At 45.8% G+C, this 22,294-nt stretch overlaps 1 protein-coding gene across 1 annotated transcript in view; it reads left to right on the plus strand.

Moving 5' to 3' along the window:
* The window catches only part of LOC123760671 (carnitine O-palmitoyltransferase 1, liver isoform), a 100,934-nt gene that overhangs the window by 30,671 nt on the left and 47,969 nt on the right, over positions 1-22,294 (plus strand). The window contains exons 5-8 of the mRNA XM_045746451.2: positions 1,007-1,147; positions 3,024-3,180; positions 3,442-3,538; positions 11,043-11,182. Of these exons, the coding sequence (XP_045602407.1) occupies positions 1,007-1,147; positions 3,024-3,180; positions 3,442-3,538; positions 11,043-11,182 (535 nt within the window). The remainder of the gene's footprint in view (positions 1-1,006; positions 1,148-3,023; positions 3,181-3,441; positions 3,539-11,042; positions 11,183-22,294) is intronic.

A 22,294-nucleotide genomic window follows, 5' to 3' on the forward strand; every position in this document is an offset into this window, starting at 1 on the left:
CTGTGCTCTATGTTGTTCTTTGGAATTCTTATTGTGTTTTGTTCCCTTAAGATTTTATTTTGTACACACACACTTTGGAACTTTTCGTTTGATGTTTCACACATTTCATTTTCATTTTCCGTGAATCTATTTCCCATTTTCAACCTCTGAATATTATCCTTTACCTGCAATTTGATGTTTATGAATTTATAGAATAGACCTGGTTCTGTTTTACATTTGTCCGCAATCCCTTTTTCAAAATTTCTTTCTGTCTCTCTCCTTACTGCCGTGACGCAGTAAGGAGAGAGGCTCGCATCTTTGTATGACTGGTATGTTTGTAAGTTTGGCCTCTTATTATATTATTGCATTTTTGTGTCTTTTTGGTCTCTGGCCTTCTCACAATTTTTGTTGAATCGGTCCTGTTTCCTAGTTCTGCATCTCTGCTTTGGTATAATTTTTTTGTGCCTTAATCATATATTTCATAAAACTTGACATACATCTCATTTACTTCATGTCCTAATAGCAAGTCTTTCTAGTCAAATTCCTTAAAGAAATGTCTGAGTTCCCCATAGTGACCTCTACTGAAATCTGGCTTTTCAACTGCTTCAACCTCATTTTCTTCTCGATTATAATGCATTGCATACTTTATTTCCAAAAAGACATGGTCACTTTTACCGAAGGGAGGGAGGTACTGATTGTCAAATATCTCTTCCTCTTTCCTAGTAAATATCAAATCCAGCATGGAGGGAACATCCCCTTCCCTCATCTTAATAGCGTGTTTAACATGTTGAAACATGAATGTTTCCAGGATGAGGTTTCTACAAGTTCAAAAATCCTCTGTTCTAGCTTCATATGCCTTCCAGTCTATGGCTTTCAATGTATGGATATATAGGTTAGGCAGGTTATTATGATATAAATATTTGGTGAAATTTTTTACATGTAAGAAAACTTAAATATATTTGATAAAAGGGGAAATTTGTTTAAAGAAATATATAATTCTGAATTTTGTTAAAATTTTCTACTAAAGATGAGAATGTGAGGGAAGTGTCCTCGAAAACCAAACTGTGGGGTCTAACTGTCAAGTTCGTGTCTGGATATCAGCCTTCTCTGTATTCTTGCCAGCGATCTCTGCCACGAATGCCTGTTCCTCCTCTTGAAGAGACACTTGGTAAGTTGAATAATACAATATTTTGTCTAATGCAAACCAGGATTTAGGTTGGCTCAAGGCTTTCTTACCCAAACATTATGTATTATCAAAAATGCATTTCTTAAATATATAACCTATTTGATCACAATTTTAAAGGATGCCTAGAATTTAATAAGTTGATAATGCTTTGTAAAAGAATCATACTAAAAGTTATTGCTTTAACCACTGCACTGTGCTGCATTAAAACATGACACCCCCGTGGTGCACAGAAAATAAATTACTGGGTATTTCCAAGAATTTGTTTTTCTTATATTGTTAAAATGTGGTCTGTGATCACGGGAAACTGAAATAAAATATTGTATGTTTACTTCTTTAGCCATGATGGAGCTGAGAAGTTGAGCAATTTATGGGCATCGAGTGATGAAGCACCCGTAAACACTCGACCCCGCCAGCCCATGAGACGGCATATGCTGAGAATAAAATTTTTCATAATTATTTCAATATGTCTCATTCGTTTCTTGTTTTTTTTTTTTGCTGTAATATTATTCAAAAGTGTGGAATTGATATAGTTCAATGTGTGGAACATCACTAAGCTCAAAATTATGGAGCTCATATATGGTGACATGTGTAGTATGTTCCAAAATCAATCAAAGTATTTTTCCTATTATTACACTATATATACACACACGTATATAACTACTGTAGAAGTTCACTAATCCAAACTTTATGGGAAGGAACCCCTGCCGGATTAGCACGTTTTCCCTATTAACTGACTTTTCACCGCGGAAGTCCAAACGTGGATATCTCCAAAAATGTTTGTACCACAAACAACATACAGTAATTTGAATTTCCACATATAATTAGAAAATATTAAAGTATTGTACAGTACTGTCATTAATTTCAACCAGAAACCTCAACTTGTCTTGTTGTAGTTCATCTTCTTGATTGATGCTACACATCTTGAAGTTAAGAATTCTTGACTCATCGCCTGCTTACATAATCTATTCTAACACAACACTAAAATTAACACTTAAAATTACTGTACACTACACGAGGCAAGGTCAGTTTTGACTGCCAGCTGCTGAAGCCTCACAAGTTGAAGGCTCTTGGCTTGCCTGTGACTCCTTGCTGGTTGAAGGCTCTTGGCTTGCTGTTCTTCTAAAATAAGGCTCAAGTTTAGCTTGCCTCCTGTGTTCATTGGCTTCTTTTATGATCAGTTCTTTGGTTCGCCTCAGGTACCGATACATGGTTTCCAACTTCTGGATTAGCACAGTTGGATGAAAAATTAATTAGCATGTCAATAGAAGACATGAGTAAACTGCATTTCGTTGTCTGAGGTTTCGCCTTCCTTTCTGGGGGGTATACCCCTGTCGATGGTAGACATGTCATACTCTAAATGTAGAGTACTCGTATGGCTATTGCTCCCTGTGCCTCTCTGAGGGGGGCCAGGTTCTGGCTTGTGGTCCCCGATAGGCACAAGAACTCCCGTAACTGATGAACTCAAACTAACATAGCACACTTCAGTCAGGATAGCTTCAGGGAGCCTCCATGGCTCGCCCAGAAAATGGCATTTCATTACAGTCAACACTGGTTTTATGCTTCCTGGATGCTAATTAATAATGTAAAAACAAGAAATTGTTTTTTTCAGAACAATATTTTTGTGATCACTATTTATAGGTGTGCAGCTCAGGGGTTAAAAAGGGAACTTTGGAGGCCATCAATAACATTGGATATTCTTTGGTCAGTGAGCTCTATACAGTATATTATATACATTACGGCTTACTGCATGCAATTGTGCTAGTCTACCTTTCACGCATTTGCTTTTAGAGCAAGATAATGCATAGAAAATTGTCCCCCAGGCATTTAGTTGAAAGTTTTTCATTTAACATGCTTTCAGGTAAATTGCTTGACAGTTTAAAGCCTTTATGCTCGGAGGAAGAATATAAGGAATATACTAAACAAGCGAATGACTTTGAGAGCAGTATTGGCCCTCGACTGCAGCGCCTTCTTTACCTCAAGTCATGGTGGGCACCTAATTATGTCAGTGATTGGTGGTAAGTAATTGAGATGTGCAGTATTGAGCCTTATTTTATTAATTTTTAAATATAGCCCATTGCACTATTAGAGATAAATTTTTATGAAATGTGTAAAGATGAAATGGGGATCTTGCTAAAAGACCGAGAAATTTAAAATGATTATCTTCACATCTTCACAATATATAGGGATTTTAATTGCTACATTGACTGATACAAAAGAAAGTGTCAGTAAGAACAAATATGAAATTATTACTACCTGTACCTGTGTAAATTTTTCAGGGAGAAGTATGTGTATTTAATGTCTCGATGCTCATTGGCCATCAACTCCAATTATTATGCCTTGGATAACTTCAGATGGACCCCAACAAACAGACAGGTTAGTCAAAATTAATTTAATACATAATTTATAATACAGCAGAGTAGTCTTATTATAAAGGATACAGTGGAACTTGGGCCCCTTTCTGGGGGGAGCCCTGTCGGCTCCCTGGAGCTTTACCAGGCTGATATGCTAATGTCAGACTTTGGCATCAATCATGTGTATGGAGTTCTAGGGCCTACCGGGAACCACGGCCAGAACTTGGCCCCCTCAGAGAGGCAAGTGGAGCAATATGGCCTATAGAAACCCCCGTGTAGCTGGAAGCATTCTATGTCTGCCATCGACCGGGTCAAGCATCCAGAAAGGTAAGCATTCCAAAACAAACCCCTATTCTAGTTAAAATTGCTACCAAAAGCCGAACTAGTGGATAGAACTCCCCAACAGAAAACAAGCAAACTAGTATGACATCACACGTCACCGTGCCGCTATCTGCGCAGATCCCCCCTCCCCGGGAGGAGGAAGGGGGAGCCCCAGACCTCCCACGCCGGCTATCCACCCATCAGTTCTTCGGCTGATGCTATAGGCACCGGTTGTGTGCTCCGGCTCCAGTAGTTGTTTTGGCACTGTACCTAGAATGTGGTGTCTCTTCTAGGTGGTGCGTGAGCCGGGAGTGAGTCTCCAGTACTCGAACTGCATGCGCCTAGGGTTCCCTTCCCTAGGTGCCCTGTAAGTATTGTCTTTGGGGCTTGAGGCCACCTTCCACAAGTTCCTTGGGTTCTGCCCCTGCTAGGCCGTTTACTGCTTGGTTTTCGGCCGCTCTTTGTGTGCTCGGGTGTTCTGTCTCCCTTGTTCGCCTTAGGATAAGGGGCAGTTTTGCACTGGTGGGGTGCAGGGTACTGTGCAGCTTGTCTCCACCAATCATGGCAGCCGGCTCTGTTCATATTGGGTACGCTGTCCTCTTGCGGGGTTTTCTTTTTGTTTTTTTCCTACCTGGTGGGGGTCTGCCTTCGTTCTTCCCCCTTGTGTTTTGAGTATTTTCCTGGTGGTTTCCCCTGCTAGGTCCCTGTGAGTGTACACGTCCCGGGGGTTCAGCTCTTAGAAAGTTGTTTGGTAGCTTTGGGCGCCGGTTAGCAGTACCCTGCCTGGGATTACCTGAGCACGAGTCCTCTTATAGTAAACGCTCGGGACCTTGGGAAACCCCTGGGGGCGCGCGGGTCCGATGGATGTGACCCCAGAGTCCCCCCACCCCTCGCTTCCAGCAAGTTTGAGGGTTGCTCTCACCCCTTGTCTCAGGGTGACTCTCTGTTTTGCCTCCATCTGCTGCCTGTGGGGTCGGTGACACCTTCGACCCGGAGTCCTGCGAGTTTTGTTGCTCGTTGTGGCTCGGTTACCCAGTTGTGCTGACTAAGCGGGTGCGGGCAGCAGGGGCGTTGCGTTTTAAGCCTTGGTGGTGGCAACGCTCTCGTTTGTTTGCTCCCCGGGAGCCTCAGGGCTGCCCCATTTTGGTTTGTGTTGGGACTTGTGGGTGCTGGTTGCTTAGGTTCCTTCCACGCCCTCTTGTCTTTTCCCTGGATCCCCTCTTCCTGCCTACATCCGGTTCCTTACCATCTGTGGGTTCGGGGCGGGGTTTGATGGTTTTGAGACTCGGGCAGTCTCGGGGAAATTCCCCTTCCGGGGTAGTGACAGGGGCATTTGAGCCTGTTCCTCCAGCCGTGTTGTAAGTGTCTGCTAGTGGGCTCCCTTCCTTAGTATTTTTGCGGCTGCCCCGGTTTTCTGGTACGGCCGGGGCTTTGGGGGATGGCTCGGCCCCGGGGCCTGTCGTGTAGGTTCCCGGGGATGGGGAGGGCCTTGGGGGCCTTGACCCCGTAGGACCCCGTGGGGGGGGGTTTCTCCCCCTCTAGGCGGGGCTAGTGGTTATGCGGAGTGGGGTTTTTCCTCCCCACTCGCCATACGTGTTGTTGGGCGTCGGCCCCTTCCCGGGCTCGGTTCCTTGGCCTTTGAGTCGGTTGATTCCGTCCTGTGGGTGGATGCTCCCCCCCCCCCCATTTTTGGGACGGTGTCTTTGTCATGTTTCCCCGTTCTTGGGGTTCTATGTGACTTCTGGTCTCGGGTGCGACTGTGCTTTTGTGTGCCTTCGGGACTGGTGTTTGCTTCTGTGTTCTCGAGGGTTCGGGAAGGTTTTTCGCTACTTCCCGTATTATTGGAACGTCTGTTGGCTCCTTGTCAGGGTCACCGTATTGGGCTACTTGTGGCCCGGTTTGGCTACTTGTGGCCCGGTTGGGTTCCCTTTGGGTTCTTTGTCTTCGCTTCGTTGGCCGGTTTTGTTGTTACTGCTTCCTCTTTTGGCTACTTTTCTAGTGCAGTAGTCCTGGTTGGCGCCTTCCCGCAGAGCGGGTTGTGCGGTTTGGTCAGCGTGTCATGCGCATGCGCCGTGGAGTTTGTTTTGGTCTGAGCAGTGTTTCAGTGCTAGTGTTTTGCGCCCTTTTTTCTCGGGTGCTTCGCCTTTCGCTCTTCTCCCTTGCTCCAGTATGTGCCCCTTCGCTCCGGGGGTGTCCTGGATTCCAGCTGTGGGGTGGACGCTAAGGTTTTCCCTGTGTCATGGGTGTGGGCCACCTCCTTCGCTTCTACCCTGCTCTCCAGCGTGGCCTTCTTCACCTGGCGGTGCTCCCAGGATCTTCTGGGCGCTGTTGGGTCATGTCACGTTCGTGCCTCCGTTCGACAGGTTCTGCGGTCTGGCGTCTTTTGGCCCGGCGCTGGATGCGAGGATGTTTATATACCTGTCTTTCTTTAGGTATATCTATGTACGACTGTGACCGTTAGCACACCAGTGACTGTCCCTTTTCAACCCTTCCAGTCCCACTCTTGTGCATGTCCAACCCATACTCGAGTCATTCAGGGGACCCACCTCTTTCATGTTATGAGGTGTGTGGGTTGTGGTGCTGGTTATGTACTCACCTGGTAGGGCTCTCCTGGCTGTGCTTGCGGGGTTTGAGCTCTGGCTCTTGGGTCCCGCCTATATGGAAGAACTTGCGGGATAGTACCAGTGGAGTGCAGTGGTGCAATAGGCACAATCAGGGAACACTGTATAACCATCAGAGGTCTGCGGTTGTTACACGTCCTACCTACGGGCATACGCCATGTTGCCGGTACATCCGTAGTCTTCCAAGGTACACTAGCCTGTTTTTGAATAGTGGTTCCGGCCCATCCTGGCTGTGGTGGGTATGTGGGCCTGCGGGCCGCTCCCAGCAGCAGCCTGGTGGACCACCCTCTTACAAGTCTAGCCTAGCCTCGGGCCGGGCTCGGGGTGTAAACTGAACTCCTGGAACCCCATCCAGCAGGTATTGAGCAGGTTTCTCCGCCGTCGGTTGCCTGGTGTGCAGGTTCCTGGGCCTGCTGGGTTCTGTCGTGTCTCCGTTGGCCCTGTCTGGGGTCTGTCTGCACCGTTCTCTGCCTTTGCAGAAGCGAGTTGCTATTTACATGTTGCATGTTGCGGTGGTGCCTGTTGCTGCTGCACGTATGCATTGGTAACGTGTTTCGCGGTGGCGTGTCCTTGTTCTGGTGTCCGGTTATGGTGTGGCACTTTGCTGCTGTTTTGTACCTAGGGTTTGGTATGGGGGTTTGCTTCTTTCTCGTGGTCTTCGGGTCCCTGGCTGGGCCCTCCCTTGTGCGTGGGGTTTCTGTCCCTGCCTGATTGTATACCCCTGGTTGTTTCCTGGGGTTTGTTCTTCGGCTCTTTAATTCTGCCTCTCCCCAGTCGCTTTCCTGGCATCTCCTTTAGTCGGTTTTGCCTGCACTTGCTGCTGTGGGGTGGGGGGGCTCGGTTTCTACCGCTTCCCTTCCCCGTGCGTTCCCTTTGTTTCGTCCTCTGCCGCAGGGGTGTTCTGCGTGCATTCCTTGGCTTCTTGGGCGTTCTTTCAGCCTGTGTCCTATGGTGCGCTTATTTGTCTTAGTCTGTTTCAGTTGCTCGTACCCCTTGGTTCGGGTACTGTTTCTGGAGGCAACCCTTACGCCTTCTTCGGTTTTCCTGGCTTGCCCTGCCGGTTGGCTTTTCGGGATCTTGCAATGTCTTGCATCAGACCCGTCGTTTCTGATCTCCTGGCAGGCTTACTTGCATTGAGGAGCTTTCTGTTCGGCCGACGTTCCATCTCCTTGTGCCGCCTGGGTTTCGGTGGTTGCGCCCGAGATCTTCCCGTGGCTCCGCCTTTTCCTGGGCTCGGTGGGGCCTTGTCGGGGCTGCTTCCATTCTGCCTCGCGGTCTCGCCTCCGGTTGGTGGTCGGGTGGCTTCGTAGTAGATGTCCCACCTGCATACTTCTTCTTGGCGGCAGTATGGGGTAATTTGGCGGTACTTTCTTTTCCTCCTGTCCCTTCTTAGGTGGCTGCAGTTGTTCGCGTTGGCTTGCTTTTTCTTGTGAGGGTTGGGGCCCGTCGTCTTGCCACTTACTGTTGCCTCTTTTCGTGCAGCACTGGCGGAGCCACTTCGGCTTGCTTTCGGTCTTCGTGTTGCTTCTGCGCCGTTAGTAAGCTGTCTCGTGCGTTGTTTCACCTTTGGCCTGTTCGTGCGCCACTTGCACCATCCTGGTCTCTGGTCAGCGTGCTCTGTCTTCTCTTCGGTTGGTGGTGCCCCTTCGGTTTCGGTTTGTTTTTCGTCAGCTCTTTTTTCCTGTTGGCATTTGCCTCTGGGGGTCAGGTCGCTGGGGTTTTTCTGCTCCTTCGGTTTTAGCATTTCGGTGGTTCGGTGGCAGCAGTCTCCATCTTTTCTGGCACGGGATGGGGCTGCTGCGTCCCAGAGGGATCCTTGGTTTGTTGGTGCTTGGTTGGTCGGGCCGGGGGGGTGTCATGTTTTGTGTTTAATGGCGGCCCTCCGCTGTTACTTGCGTGCCTCGACATGTGTCCGGGGGCGCGTTTTGAGTTGATCCAGTTTCAGTTCTTCCCTGTCCGCAGGCGACGGTGTCCCAGGTTGTCAGCCGTGTTCTTGCGGCTAACCTGCCTGTGTTCTCCCCCATGCACATGGCGTTTGTGGCTTCACTGCTCTTGCTGCTGTCTGGGCGGCGTGTCCTTGCTGTCATTCGGGCACGGATCTTTGGTGTTCGTACTGGGGCCTTGCTACTCATTGTCTCGTGTTGTTCCCAGGCCCTTTCTGGGCTGTGATGCCTTGGGTTGGCATTTGCTGCCAGTTGTCTCACTTCCGAGGGGGGGTGCGTGGTGTCCGCCTCCCGGTTCCGTCCCTTTGACCTTCCTCTGGGTAGTTAGCTCCGGGGAGCTGACGGAGCTTCCCCCAGAAAACCAGCGTTGAATGTAATGAAACGCCATTTTCTGGGCGAGACCCGGAGGCTCCCCGGCAACCCTCCCTCCCTCCCTCCGGTCGGCGTTTTTTTGCGTGTTTTGACATCCAGCCTCAGAACTGATGGGTGGGTAGCCGGCATGGGAGGTCTGGGGCTCCCCCTTCCCCCTCCTGGGGAGGGGGGATCTGCGCAGACAGCGGCGCGGTGACGTGTGACGTTGTACTAGTTTGCTTGTTTTCTGTTGGGGAGTTCTATCCACTAGTTTGGCTTTTGGTAGCAATTTTAACCAGAATAGGGGTTTGTTTTGGAATGCTTACCTTTCTGGATGCTTGACCCAGTTGATGGCAGACATAGAATGCTTCCAACCACACGGGGGTTTCTATAGGCCATTGCTCTCCTTGCCTCTCTGAGGGGGCCAGGTTCTGGCCGTGGTCTCCGGTAGGCCCTAGAACTCCATACACATGACTGATGCCAAAGTTTGACATTAGCATATCAGGCTGGTAAAGCTCCGGGGAGCCTCCGGGTCTCACCCAGAAAATGGCGTTTCATTACATTCAACGCTGGTTTTTTATTACAGGCAGTTTTTCAATGTGAAGTTTTTTATTATTATTATTATTATTATTATTATTATTATTATTATTATTATATTGTATTGGAGGGGTACCCAGCAGTACACAGGATAGACCATCTATTCCCCTTTACCCCTATTTCACCCCTTGTTTTCCCCCCCTCTCTCCCCACATCCCCCTATCATCCTTTCCCACTGCCCCTTTCACTACCTCTCCTTACTCCCTTTTTGACTAAATAAAGCACCTTGCATTTTCCCATATTTTACTTGGACTGTGCTGGCTGGTCCTTGGTTGTTTGGTGTTTGGGTGTTGGCATATCTTGATAACTGGTTGGTGTGGGCTCCAAGCCTGTCTGCAGATCTGTTAGCCAGGGATTTGGTTCTTTCCCAGCTTGCTGGGTTCTCTGTTGCTGGTGAACTGACAGAAGCCCCAGTTGGTTTCATTTCAGGTTCGAACCTGATTGGGCCTGATATGGGACTCTTGGTCAGCATCGCTTTTGCTGCCTCCTGCTGCTTGCTCCTGTTGTAGCACTGCCATTTCCTGGTCTTGAAGGAAGCCAGGTGACTCGGCGGTTGCTCGAGTGGTTGTGCAGGAGTCTGACTCCATATGGTTTTTCTGTTGTGCAGGGTTTGGCTTCAGAGGATGTTCTGGTTCTTCAGGCCAGCCCCTTTTACCTCTCATGATCATTGAGTGCAGACTCAGGAAGCGGGGAAGGCCCTGCACCAGTGCCAGCTGCTGTACTTGCCATTTAAATTGTGCATGGCACCCTCAATTGTATATACATGATGTGCCCCGTTCAGCGACATTTACTCAAATTGTATATATAAAATTTGCGCCCTTCAGGGGTTAAACAAACTTCATTTCCCGTTCCCCTTCTCACAAGAATGCCACACATAACTGGGATCCTGTCCTTGAATGCAACTAACTTGGTGGCTGTTTTAAGCTTCTGTATTAATGCCTCAATCCTAACTCTTTCTAAAACATTTCCTCCTGCACAAATACAGATAACAGGTTTTATCCCATTATTAGTCCTAATAGTGTTCATATTGGTAATGATAACTCCAATTCCTGCTCCTGCATAGTAAATCCTCAATCTGTTTTCCTTCCTCTCTGGCACAGAAATGTCCTGTTCAAATACCTCATCTAGAAATCTACAACCAAAATTCACATTCTTATTTACTCTTGTCACCCTTCCTGGAGAATGAGCTAATCACCATCTCACAATAGTCATCATCCAGTGCAGCGTAGGCATTTAATTTAAAATCCTAACAGCAGGAAAGGCAGACTTCTTGATAGTCACCTTCAGGATTTTAATCCTGTTAACTTTCCACTTGCTAGCATCATTTAGGGTCAAGCTCATGTTGTCCATCTCTGGCACCACATACCATCAAAGGAAACTGACCTTTCTTAACAGAGCAGCCTCTGCCATTAATGAACAGCATATTCCCATCAACTCAGTGCACAACTTTCATTTCAAGCTCTAAACAGATGTATCCTTAGCACATGAGCTCAAACATTAGCAGAATAATAATATTCCCCAGTATAGATGGTGGCATAGCACCCAGCAATATATCCCATTATCAATTGCAATCAAAACATATCTAGTTCCACTTTTTATTTTAATCCTTATCCCACTTGGAGAAAGCACATCTAAAATATATGCTTCTTAAGCACTAAGCTTTTATTTTTTTAAGCAATTCAAATACTTCCAGGTATCAAGAGCAGCAAATGTTGTATTCTCCATTCTTAACATCAAGCGAAAGATTGATCGAGAAGAGCTTCCACCTTTACTCCTACGCAACACCATCCCAATCTGTATGGCACAATATGAACGACTCTTTTCCACTGTACGGTAAGCCAAAAAATGTTATGTTTAGCCATGGCAGTAATAAAATGGTATTATGATTATGTATGTATTCTGATAGGGTTTCCCAAGTTCTACGCTTCAGATTCTCCTCCTCTAACTTGCACATCTTTAAGGTATAGAATGATGTGGGTAGACATCTGGAAAGCGCATTACTGATACAGAATTATTTGACAGACAGCTGCTGCCATGGGAACTTGAGTGCTAGTTGTTATCTAGCAAACTAAATAGAATTTAAAATAATTGAATACAGCACCAAAATATTCTAACATGCCATGCTATATTACTTATTATATTAATGCTTGGTAATTCTCAAGATACACATAGGTTGCCAGTATTAGTTGATCAACATATGGTTGTCAACTTTGGTTGGTCGTCAGTCTTGGCTGGGAACTGGCACTGACTACATTGTCAGTCATCAAATTCTGCATCAAATTCTGGTTACCATGTTACAGAGTAAATGAAAACTCTTTGTATAAAATATAACATAGAATGACAAAACTGATCCTAGTATTAAGTACCCCTCATAGGAGAAGTTAATGGAGCTTGGCCTACATTCTATGGAAAGGCAGATGGCCAAAGAGACATTGAGATCTTTTAAGTAGATGAGGGGTATCAACAGAACCTGTAGCCATGGCTATAAGCTGAATAAATTCAGATTCAGGAAAGATATGGGGAGCATTGGTTGAACAATAGGGTGGTAGACGAATGAAATGGAAGGGGGGCCTCATAGCCTGGTGGATAGCGCGCAGGACTTGTAATTCTGTGGCGCGGGTTCGATTCCCGCATGAGGCAGAAACAAATGGGCAAAGTTTCTTTCACCCTGAATGCCCCTGTTACCTAGCAGTAAATAGGTACCTGGGTGTTAGTCAGCTGTCACGGGCTGCTTCCTGGGGGTGGAGGCCTGGTCGAGGACCGGGCCGCGGGGACACTAAAGCCCCGAAATCATCTCAAGATAACCTCAAGAAATAGGTTTCCAACCACATCATAGGGGCAAATCGTATAGTTAACTTTAAAAATAGGTATGATAGTGACATAGGGAAAGGGATTGTATATAAATTAGTACAGCCTAGAATGGGTTAATAGGGCTGCTGCAGTGACTTGTTCAACTGTTTTTACTTCTATTAAGCTCATTTTATTATAGAGTGCTATGGGTATACCTCCCTAAATAGTCATCATTAATTTGCATTCTTGGAGATGCATTCTCCACATACACTTTTGTTCTCATCCACTGTAAAAGGTAGTGACCTAGATGGAGAAAACAGGTGTGGATGAGAAACTCCTCAACATGTCCTATGCTGGATCTGCCTCAGGCCTCTCAAATGTGGCTTTTGGGGCTTAGGGGGAGTCTGATATGGGCCCATGGGGTCCCATTTGACTCTGGGGTTCCTGATTCCCTCTGAGGGGGGGTCTCCATTTGTGGGGGAAGGGATTTTCGTATCCTTCTTTCCTGTACAAGTATGATTTGGGTGCGGCTTCCCCAGGGTTTAATTCCATGTGCCTTTGGGCCTGTTGGTATCGTCCTTCTGAAGAATTCCTTCCTCTCGGGTCCCTCCTTCAGCGACTTGGGAGGTGCTCTTCACGTACCTCCTGTGAGACCCAGATTACTTCTCTTTGATGAATCCTTTCCTGTTTAAGTTTGGATCTTCTTCCCCTTATTGGATGCATTATGAGGTTCTCGAGTCTTTCTGGCTAGCAGACAATCCTTTGGTTTTGCGTGGTACAGCTTTTGTCGTTCCCGCATACTTGAGTGGCATGAGGTGTCATGCATGTTGCAGGTATTTCTGGGGCCATTCTTGTGCGTCCGTCAATGTCTGCGGTTTGCTTCCACTCTTTCTTGGACTGACTGGCTTTGGGAGGGCTTTGAGATGCTCAGAAGAGGACCTAATGCAGGGGTTTTGCCCACTGCTGTAGCAGTGTCTGCTTTGTTTCCCAAGCTGTATGCTCCTGTGTTCCAGGAGGCGGTGGCCATGTTCTTTGCCCCCATTCTTGTGTGTTGGCAGGCTGTGTTGGCCCAGTCCTTGGATCTGGTGTGGTCCCTGGCTCTCTTCTCTGCCTCCCATTTTTATTTTCTCATCCTTCCTGTACAATACTGTTGTACAATACTATATTTGTGGTGCTGTAATATATGGTAGTTCGGATTAACTAAGATTGATTATTTACATGTCCCAGTGGAAACTGGCAGTAGCATACTTGTGTTTACAATTATTCTGTATCATGAGGTTTGTTAAATTGTGTTTGTTCACATTCAGTAATTTAAAGTGTAAAAGTAGTGTTAACAGTGGAATACAGTAGATCCAAATAAGAACATTCAATAGTGATTACAGCCACAGTCAATATATGTTTTGCACATCTAAAATTTAAGGATATAGAAATAAACCCATTGTAATTTCAGAAACTATTTAAAAAAAAAAAAACTTTGGCTCTGTATGACTTAACATTGTTGCTCTGGAAGTTCCTAGCATTTTTGTGGTTTCATTCATTGTACTGGTGCAGATACTATTAGGTAATTTCTAGGCAGCAGTGCCCTTATACTTTACCCTACTCATTGTCAAGTAGAAGCAGAGCTTGTACAGACTGCTTGAGGTAGGCAGTCAGAGCCTGGATGTTAACATATGAATGGATGGTAACATAGGAAGGGATAGGGTGTACTCACTGACAGGAAGAGGCAGAGCATGCACGGCCTGCTTGAGGTAGGCAGTGAGAGCCTGGGCTGATGTGGGCTCATACTCCAGCAGGTAGACCGAGAATGCACATGCCACCCCCAAGTTGTTGGTGGATGTCGGCCACACCCCATTGCGAATCGAGTTGCTGCCAAGATAATGATAGCATATATAAAACCCATTGAGCACCAGAATGCTAATTGGGCTAAATATTATACATGGTATTTTTTTTTTTTACAAAACTCATAAAAACTTCAACATTAGTCAGAATTAACATTTACCTAACATGGAAATTGGCTAAACCTGTGAACTTTTTCCATGTCACAAAGATAGATTACAACTCTTGGTAGTCAGCGACTCTTAACTCGAAATCCATAAACTGGGAGGCATATGAAGCTAGAACAGAGGACTTTTGGACCTGTAGATTTGTAAACCTCACCCTGGAAACAGTCCTTATCAACATGTTAAACAAGCTACGAGGATGAGCCTCATACATCAGGCTTGCAAGCAGCTGCGTCTAACAGCCTGGTTGACCAATCCAGCAACAAGGAAGCCTGATCGAGGACCAGGCTGTGGGAACACTAAGCCCCAAAAACATCTCAATGTAATCTCAAGGTATGAGGGAAGGGGGATGTTCCCTCCATGCTGGATTTTATATTTACCAGGAAAGCGGAAGAGATATTTGACATTCAGTACCTTCCTCCCTTGGGTAAATGTGACCTTGTCTTCTTAGGAGTAAAGTATGCAATGAGTTATAATCTGGAAGAAAATATGGAGGTTGAAGTAGTTGAAAAACCTGATTTTGGGAGAGGACATTATGGGGAAGGGGACAAACCCATGCATAGTGGCATGTACATTCACTTCTTTTTTCTTAACAGGAGGAGGATGGTTGGAAGTGTCCTTGTCTCTCTCTTCCTCTGCACTCTATGTATCAGCAACCTTCAGTTTCTTGATTCTGAAATTTCCTTTATCTACAAATCTTTTTCTCACCTTGGTTACCCTTTACATTTTATCAACTGTGCCTATTTTCAAGCTACATGAAATTTCTTTCATCCTAAACCTGTTTCCAATGCTAGTAGCACTGTGCTCTGCCTTCCTTTCATATCTGAACTCAAAACTTTTACTAATACAGTAATTTTCGTCCTCTTGACATAAAGCTTGCCTTTTGACAAACTAACACTCTTCGTAGCAATCTAGTTCACGCTGCGCCGCCTCCTGCTTCTAATGCTGCTGGTGTCTACTCTATTTCTTGTCCGTCTTGTCCTCACCAATACTTTGGTGAAACTGGCTGTACACTTAATGACAGACTTAAAGAACACAAAAGAAGCGTTAAGTCTGCAGACACAAACAATGCTCTCTTCTGTCATGTTAGGGATTCTAATCATCCTATTGATTTGTCTTCCTCCAAAATAATCTTTCCTGCCTCTACTCGACACAGATGCCGTCTTGTCAAATCAGCTCTGATACACAACAAACCCAATACGAACCAAAGTCCTGGCTGTTGCTGCTGTCAACTTTTCCCTTTCACAGCAGCTACTCAAATGCTTTAAACTTTCTAACAAACATGACCTAACATAAGCTTACCCTTCCTTTTATCTTTCTTTGTCTTTCTCTTGTTTTTATCTTACAATCCTTTTCTTATTCCTATTATTACACCCTTTATTGCACCTTTCCTTCCATACCTTTTGCCTTGCTCTTACCATCCTCTAAGATTTCCATCTCCTCAGCTCTCTCTTGCCTATTTATTGCCCTTGCCCCCTTCGTCTCATCACAATCGACTTGATAATGTGGTCCTGGACGGACCTAAACGTCGTCATCTTTTCAATTTCAAGTGTGTGGTTTGGTCAACATTTTTCAGCTACGTTATTGTGACGCTTCATCTGCATTATGGGGAACTTTGAAATTTCTATAAGGAATTCGACTGGAAAGACTTGCTACTAGGAAATGAAGTAAATGAGATGTATGTAAAGTTTTGTGAAATATATGATAAAGGCACAAACAAAATTATACCAAAGCAAAAATGCAGAAGTAGGAAACAGGATTGGTTCAACAGAAATTGCGAGAGGGCCAGAGACCAAAAGACACAAAAATGGAATCAATATAGGAAGAGGCCAAACCCCCAAACATATCGACGATACCAAGATGCGAGAAACAAGTACATGGCAGTGAGGAGAAAGGCAGAAAGAAATTTTGAAAATGGGATAAGGGACAAATGTAAAAATGTATGTAATGTAATATAAACCCTTCCAAAAGGGTTTATACAAATGTAATCCTTCTCGCTTGTTGTTTCTCTTGAGCCTACTACCGTTATTAATGTTAGTTTGCACTTCAATGAGCTTGTGGTCCAAGTACGTAGTGTCTGAGACTTTAATGTCTCTGATTAGCTCCTCATTGTTCATGAATATCAGGTCCAGCGTGTTTTCGTTCCTAGTTGGTTCTGTAATTTGCTGACTGAGCGAGAATTTGTCACAGAATCTCAGTAGTTCTCTGACCTGTGGTTGGTTATTTCCAGGTTGATTTCCTACTATAATGTTATTGTTTACTATTCTCCATTTTAAACTGGGTTGATTGAAGTCTCCAAGGAAGATGATATCTGGTACTGGGTTTGCTAGGTTATCAAGGATATTCTCTATTTTGTGGATCTGTTCAGTGAATTCCTCAATTGTTGCATCTGGCAGTCTGTATATTAAAATAATAAGTAGATTCATATTTTCTACCTTGATTTCAAGTACCTCTACCACCTCATTGAACGAGTTCAGGAGCTCTGTGCATGCCAACTCCTCTTTAACACTTTCGCGCTCCGTGGAAACTCGCGGTTGACAGGGGGATCGTGGGCCCTCTGTGCGGGTAAGCGCGTGGTGACACCCAAATGTGTATACTCGTTCCAGCTTTCTCACCTTAATTCTCGTGCTACGTCGCTCGTTTTGGTATCATTGTGTTCGCAAATAAATTCTCTACAGGTGTGTATAAATATAATGTCCAAAAGCCTAGCGTGACTCCTAACAGCAAAGTGTAAAGTCGGCAAAAACGCACAAAATCAGTAACATGTGCATTCTCGTTCCATTTTTTTACCTTAATTCTCGTGCTACGTCGCTCGTTTTGGTATCATTGTGTTCGGAATTAAATTCCCTACAGATGTGTATGAATAAAATGTACAAAAGGCTGGAGTGCCTTCCCGCAGAAAAGCCTAAAGTTACCCGTGAACGAGCACCATTTTGTACATTGCAACCTAATGTTCAACTCGTTCAATTTAATAACATCAAATTTCGTGCTACGTCGCTCGTTTTGGTATCAAATTGTTCACAATAAAAAGGCGAGTATTTTAAAACTAGTCCCAGAATAATAGAGCAATAACTGGATTTTTAACAAATATTTTAATTCTGGACGCTCATCATCACAAATTTATTTATATCTTTCCAGTGTTCTGACATAAATATTTGTGTTACATCTTTCATTTTGGTATCAAATTGTTCGCAATAAAAAGGCGCGCATTTTAAAACTAGTCCCAAGTTAATAGGACAATAAATAGAATTTTAACAAATATTTTAATATTCGGATCATAGGCCTATTTATAATATTTCAAGTGTTTGGACATCAAGTTTCATGTTATATCTTTGATTTTGGTATCAAATTGTGTGCAATCTAAAGGCGCTTATTTTAAAACCACTACCAGATTGATCTGATAAAATTTAAATTTTTAAAAAATATTTTAATGAGTGACTCAGTACTGCGTCGTAGGAACACATTCAGTAGAAAAATGAGTGACTGAATAGTCAGTCTGTGGAACCTCAAAGTGCTAATATACAGACCTACTCCTCCACTTGACCTAATTACTCTGTCACATCTATATAGATTATAATTCGGAATCCAGATTTCACTATCCGTGTGGTCTTTTGTGTGGGTTTCTGTAAATGCACCAAATATTGAGTTCGATTCTATTAGGAGGCCATTTATGAACTTAACTACTGTATTTTTGTTTTCCTTGCCTGGAGGGGGGTCTGCCTTGTTTGGCTATTGGTTCACTTACGATATTTCGGTGGCCCTCCTCTAGGACCCTGTGATTGTGCACATCGCAGGGGGGTTTGTGTTTTAGCTCATCCCTCATTGTTAGCTCTTGGGTTTAACTGGTTTTGCAGCACTTTGCCTGGGCTTCCCGTAGCAGTTAGCCTATGGCCCCTGGAAAACCCCATTGGGGGTTAAGTCTAGCCAGCCTGCCGTCTATCCTCTTGCCCGTGACGTTTGTAAGTGTCCTGCTTTGGCTGCCATTTTTGGCAACATGTGATGGGCTGATATTTGGGTGCGAGGATTTTGGAAGTCGAACAGGGTCCAGGCTGCCCATTATTTCCTTGTCCTGGGCGTACATGTGTGGCTTTTGAGTCGCAAGTTGCAGCCAGTTGTCTCAATTTAGAGTTGCTGAGTGCATGGCTGCCGCCTCCCGGGTAAGTCCCTCTTTTCTGTGGAGAGCCCCTACGACTCCCCGGAGCTATACCGGGCTGATGTGTATATATTAGACTGTAGCAACAGTCAATTGATGGAATTCTATTCCAACCGGGGACCACGAGCCAGAACCTGGCCCCCCCTCAGAGAGGCACGAGGAGCAATGGCCTATAGATACCCCATCTAGTTTTGAGCAGTCTATATCTGCCTCTACCAGGTCAGGCACCCAGAAAGGTAGGAATCCCAAAACAAACTACAGCTGGTTAAACATTGCAAACCAAAAGCTGAACAAGTAAGCAGAACTCCCCAATCAGAAAACATACAAACAAACATGTCACCATAGCCGCTGTGCCGCTGTCTGCGCAGCTCCCCCCTCCCCGGGAGGGGGAAGGGGGGCCAAACCTCCCGTGTCGGCTAACCCAACCCCAGTTCTGAGGCTGTTGTTGGGTGGCAGTCGATTGACTCTGGCTCCAATCCTTGAGCAGTGATGTGCCTTGTGATGTTGTGTGATGGTGTGCAAGACTGGTGTTATTCCAGAAGTACTGGGGCTGCATTGGCCTAGGGTCACCTTCCCTAGGTGCCCTGTAAGTACTGCCCTTGCAGTTCATGGTTACCTTCCACAAACTGTTTGGGAACGGCCTCCGTAGGGTTCTTTTGCTGCTTGGTGATTTCCTGCCTTTGGGGGTCAACTGGGGTTTTTCCTACCACTGTTTAGCCTTGGGTAGGAGGTAGTATTGTCGCTGGTAGGAGTGCAAGGTACTGTGCAGCTGTCTTATAATACACCTAGCAGCCAGTTCTGTTCCTCCTGGAGACGTTGTGCTTTTGCAGGAAGTTCATTTTCTTTTGTTTTGCCTGGTGGGGGTCTGCTTAGTGTGGCTGTAGGATCACTTGTATTATTTTGGTGGCCCTCCTCTAGGTCCCCGTGATTGCACACATTACAGGGATTCAGCTTTTGTTTGTTTGTTTGTTTGGTATTTCTGGGATAACCGGTTAGCAGTAACTTGCCTGGGCTTCCCTTAGCAGTCAGCCTAAGGGCCCTAGAAAACCCCTTTGGGGCTCATTGGATCAGTAGATGCATCCTCTGAGTCTCGTCTCGCTTCGTAGGATTTTGAAGGTTGCTCTGTCCCCTTGTCTCAGGGGTGACACTCACCATCTTTGCCTCTGCCATGCTGCCTGTTGGGTCAATGATACCTTTGACCCGGAGTCCTGCGAGTGAAGTTCCTTGCTTGTACTCCAGTTCACCCAGTCCTCTTACAGATATTTGGGTGCAGACACCTTCTGCGTTGCATGCGAGGTTTAGGTTGCTGCAAGACACTAGGTTGGTTGCCTTTCCGAATGCCCTGCGGCTGCCCCCGCTTGGAATATAGGAACCCGTACTTGGGGGCGTTATTCCCCCCTCAACTTTGGTTTCGTCCGTGCCATGCACTCAGCTCCTGGGCCAGACTCATGGAATTCAATATTCATAAAGAAATGTAAAGTACCAGTAGCGAGAGCACTCAGCATAATATGGAAAAAGAGCCTGGATACAGTGGAGATACCAGCAGCACTTAAATCTGCAGATATAGCTCCGTTGCACAAGAGGGGGAGTAAAGCCTTGGCAAAAAATTATAGGCCAGTTGCACTAACATCACACATAATAAAAGTGGTTGAAAGAGTGATTAGGAATCAAATTTCTAGTTTTATGGAAAACAATGAATTGCACAATCCAGGACAACATGGATTTAGAGCGGGAAGATCCTGTCTGTCACAGTTACTCAACCACTATGACAAAATCACAGAAGCCCTAGAAGAAAAGCAAAATGCAGATGTTGTATACACAGACTTTGCAAAGGCGTTCGATAAATGTGACCATGGGGTGATAGCTCACAAAATGAGGTCAATGGGAATAACTGGAAAAGTAGGACGCTGGATACTCAATTTCCTGTCGAACAGAACACAAAGAGTAACAGTCAGTCAGATAAAATCGAGTCCAAGCGACGTTAAAAGCTCTGTACCTCAAGGTACAGTCCTTGCACCGCTACTGTTCCTTATTCTCATATCTGATATAGACAAAAATACACGTCACAGCTTCGTGTCGTCCTTTGCAGTTGACACAAAAATCAGCATGAAAATTACCTCTGCTGAAGACATTGAAAAACTACAAGCAGATGTCAACAAAGTTTTCGATTGGGTAGCAGAAAATAACATGATGTTTAACAGTGATAAATTTCAGATACTCAGGTACGGCAAAAATGAGGATCTGAAACATAATACAGGGTACAAAACACAATCGAATCTTCCCATAGTAGAAAAACAGCATGTCAAGGATTTGGGAATAATGATGTCTGACGATCTAACGTTTAGGGAGCATAACCAAGCAAATATCGCGTCAGCCAGAAAAATGATCGGATGGATTACGAGAACTTTCAGATCCAGGGATCCCATCACAATGGTTGTACTCTTCAAGTTACTTGTGCTGTCCCGTCTCGAGTACTGCTCAGTACTCACTTTCCCCTTCAGAGCAGGAGAGATTGCTGAAATAGAGGGAATACAGAGAACATATACGACACGCATAGACGAGATAAAACGCCTAAATTATTGGAATCGTCTCAAAGCTCTCCAAATGTACTCTCTAGAAAGGAGACGAGAGATATACCAAATAATATACACATGGAAAATACTGGAGGGTCAGGTCCCAAATCTACACAGTAAAATAACAACGTACTGGAGTGAACGATATGGAAGAAAATGCAAGATTGAACCAGTGAAGAGCAGAGGTGCCATGGGCACAATCATAGAACACTGTATAAACATCAGAGGTCCGCGGTTGTTCAACGTCCTCCCAGCAACTATAAGAAATATTGCCGGAACAACTGTGGACATCTTCAAGAGAAAACTGGACGGTTTTCTAAGAGAAGTTCCGGATCAACCAAGCTGTGGTGGGTACGTGGCCCTGCGGGCCGCTCCAAGCAACAGCCTGGTGGACCAGACTCTCACAAGTCGAGCCTGGCCTCGGGCCGGGCTTGGGGAGTAGAAGAACTCCCAGAACCCATCAACCAGGTATCAACCAGGCCCACTTGTCCTTGCCCTGCTGGAGTTGACCCTGCTCCTCCATCCAACACCCTGCTCCCGGCTCCCAAATGTCTGAGGGTTTCGGAGTTGGGGCAGGGCTTTCTTGGAGGTGAGACTCGAGTGGCTTCAGGAACTGACCCTTCCGGATTGGTGGCGGAGGCATTCGAGCCTGTTCCTCCTGCTAGGGCTTTTGGGTCGAGCCAGTGGACCCCCTTCTTATCTGCTTTTCTGGTGGACTCTGCCTTTTCTCCAGAGGAAGAGGGTTCAGAGGACGGCTCTGCCCTGGGTCCTGACATGGAGGATCCCGGGGCTGGGGAGGAGTTGGCTTGGGCCCTGTTTGACCCCGCTTGGGCGTTGGTACCCACGGCACAGGGCTTGCTGTTACAGGGGGAGGGGTTTTTGTATCCGCTCTCCTTGTACGGGTTCGATACGAGTTCAGCTTTTCCCCGGGTTCGATTCTGGGTTCCTGTGTGTTCTTCGGTTCCCTCCTTCCGGTGGTTTTTGGCTTTCTTGTTGAGGGCGTGGCATGCGTTCTGTCGGACCAGCACGCTTGATTGGTGGGAGTTGACTACAGTCGTTCAGGTTTACTTGGGGGGCAAGTTGGAGCACCTCCATGCGTGCTAATTCGCTCCTCTGCTTCCTGCAATGTTGGCCAGGTGCAGCTTCATGTGCAGGTTCTCTCCCTTTCGGTGTCCCTGGTAGCTGATGATTTGCACGCTTGTGGGCATTTGGCTTCAATCTTGCGTTTCTTTTTCCTGCTGGGGCTGTCTTCGTACTAGCTCAAGAAGGGTGTGGAGGAGCTGGGTTCCGGGCCAGCGTCTGGTGCCTTGTTGAAGTTGTTTGCGCCGAATCTGAAGAAAGAGGTGTCTCTGTTCTTTGCTTCTTGCCTTGCATGCCAACAGGCAGGGCTCATCCACTCTTTGGAATTTGCTTGGGTCCTGGCTCTTAG

Source organism: Procambarus clarkii, chromosome 21 (genome assembly GCF_040958095.1).
Source record: "Procambarus clarkii isolate CNS0578487 chromosome 21, FALCON_Pclarkii_2.0, whole genome shotgun sequence".
Classification (NCBI taxonomy): Eukaryota; Metazoa; Arthropoda; class Malacostraca; order Decapoda; family Cambaridae; genus Procambarus; species Procambarus clarkii.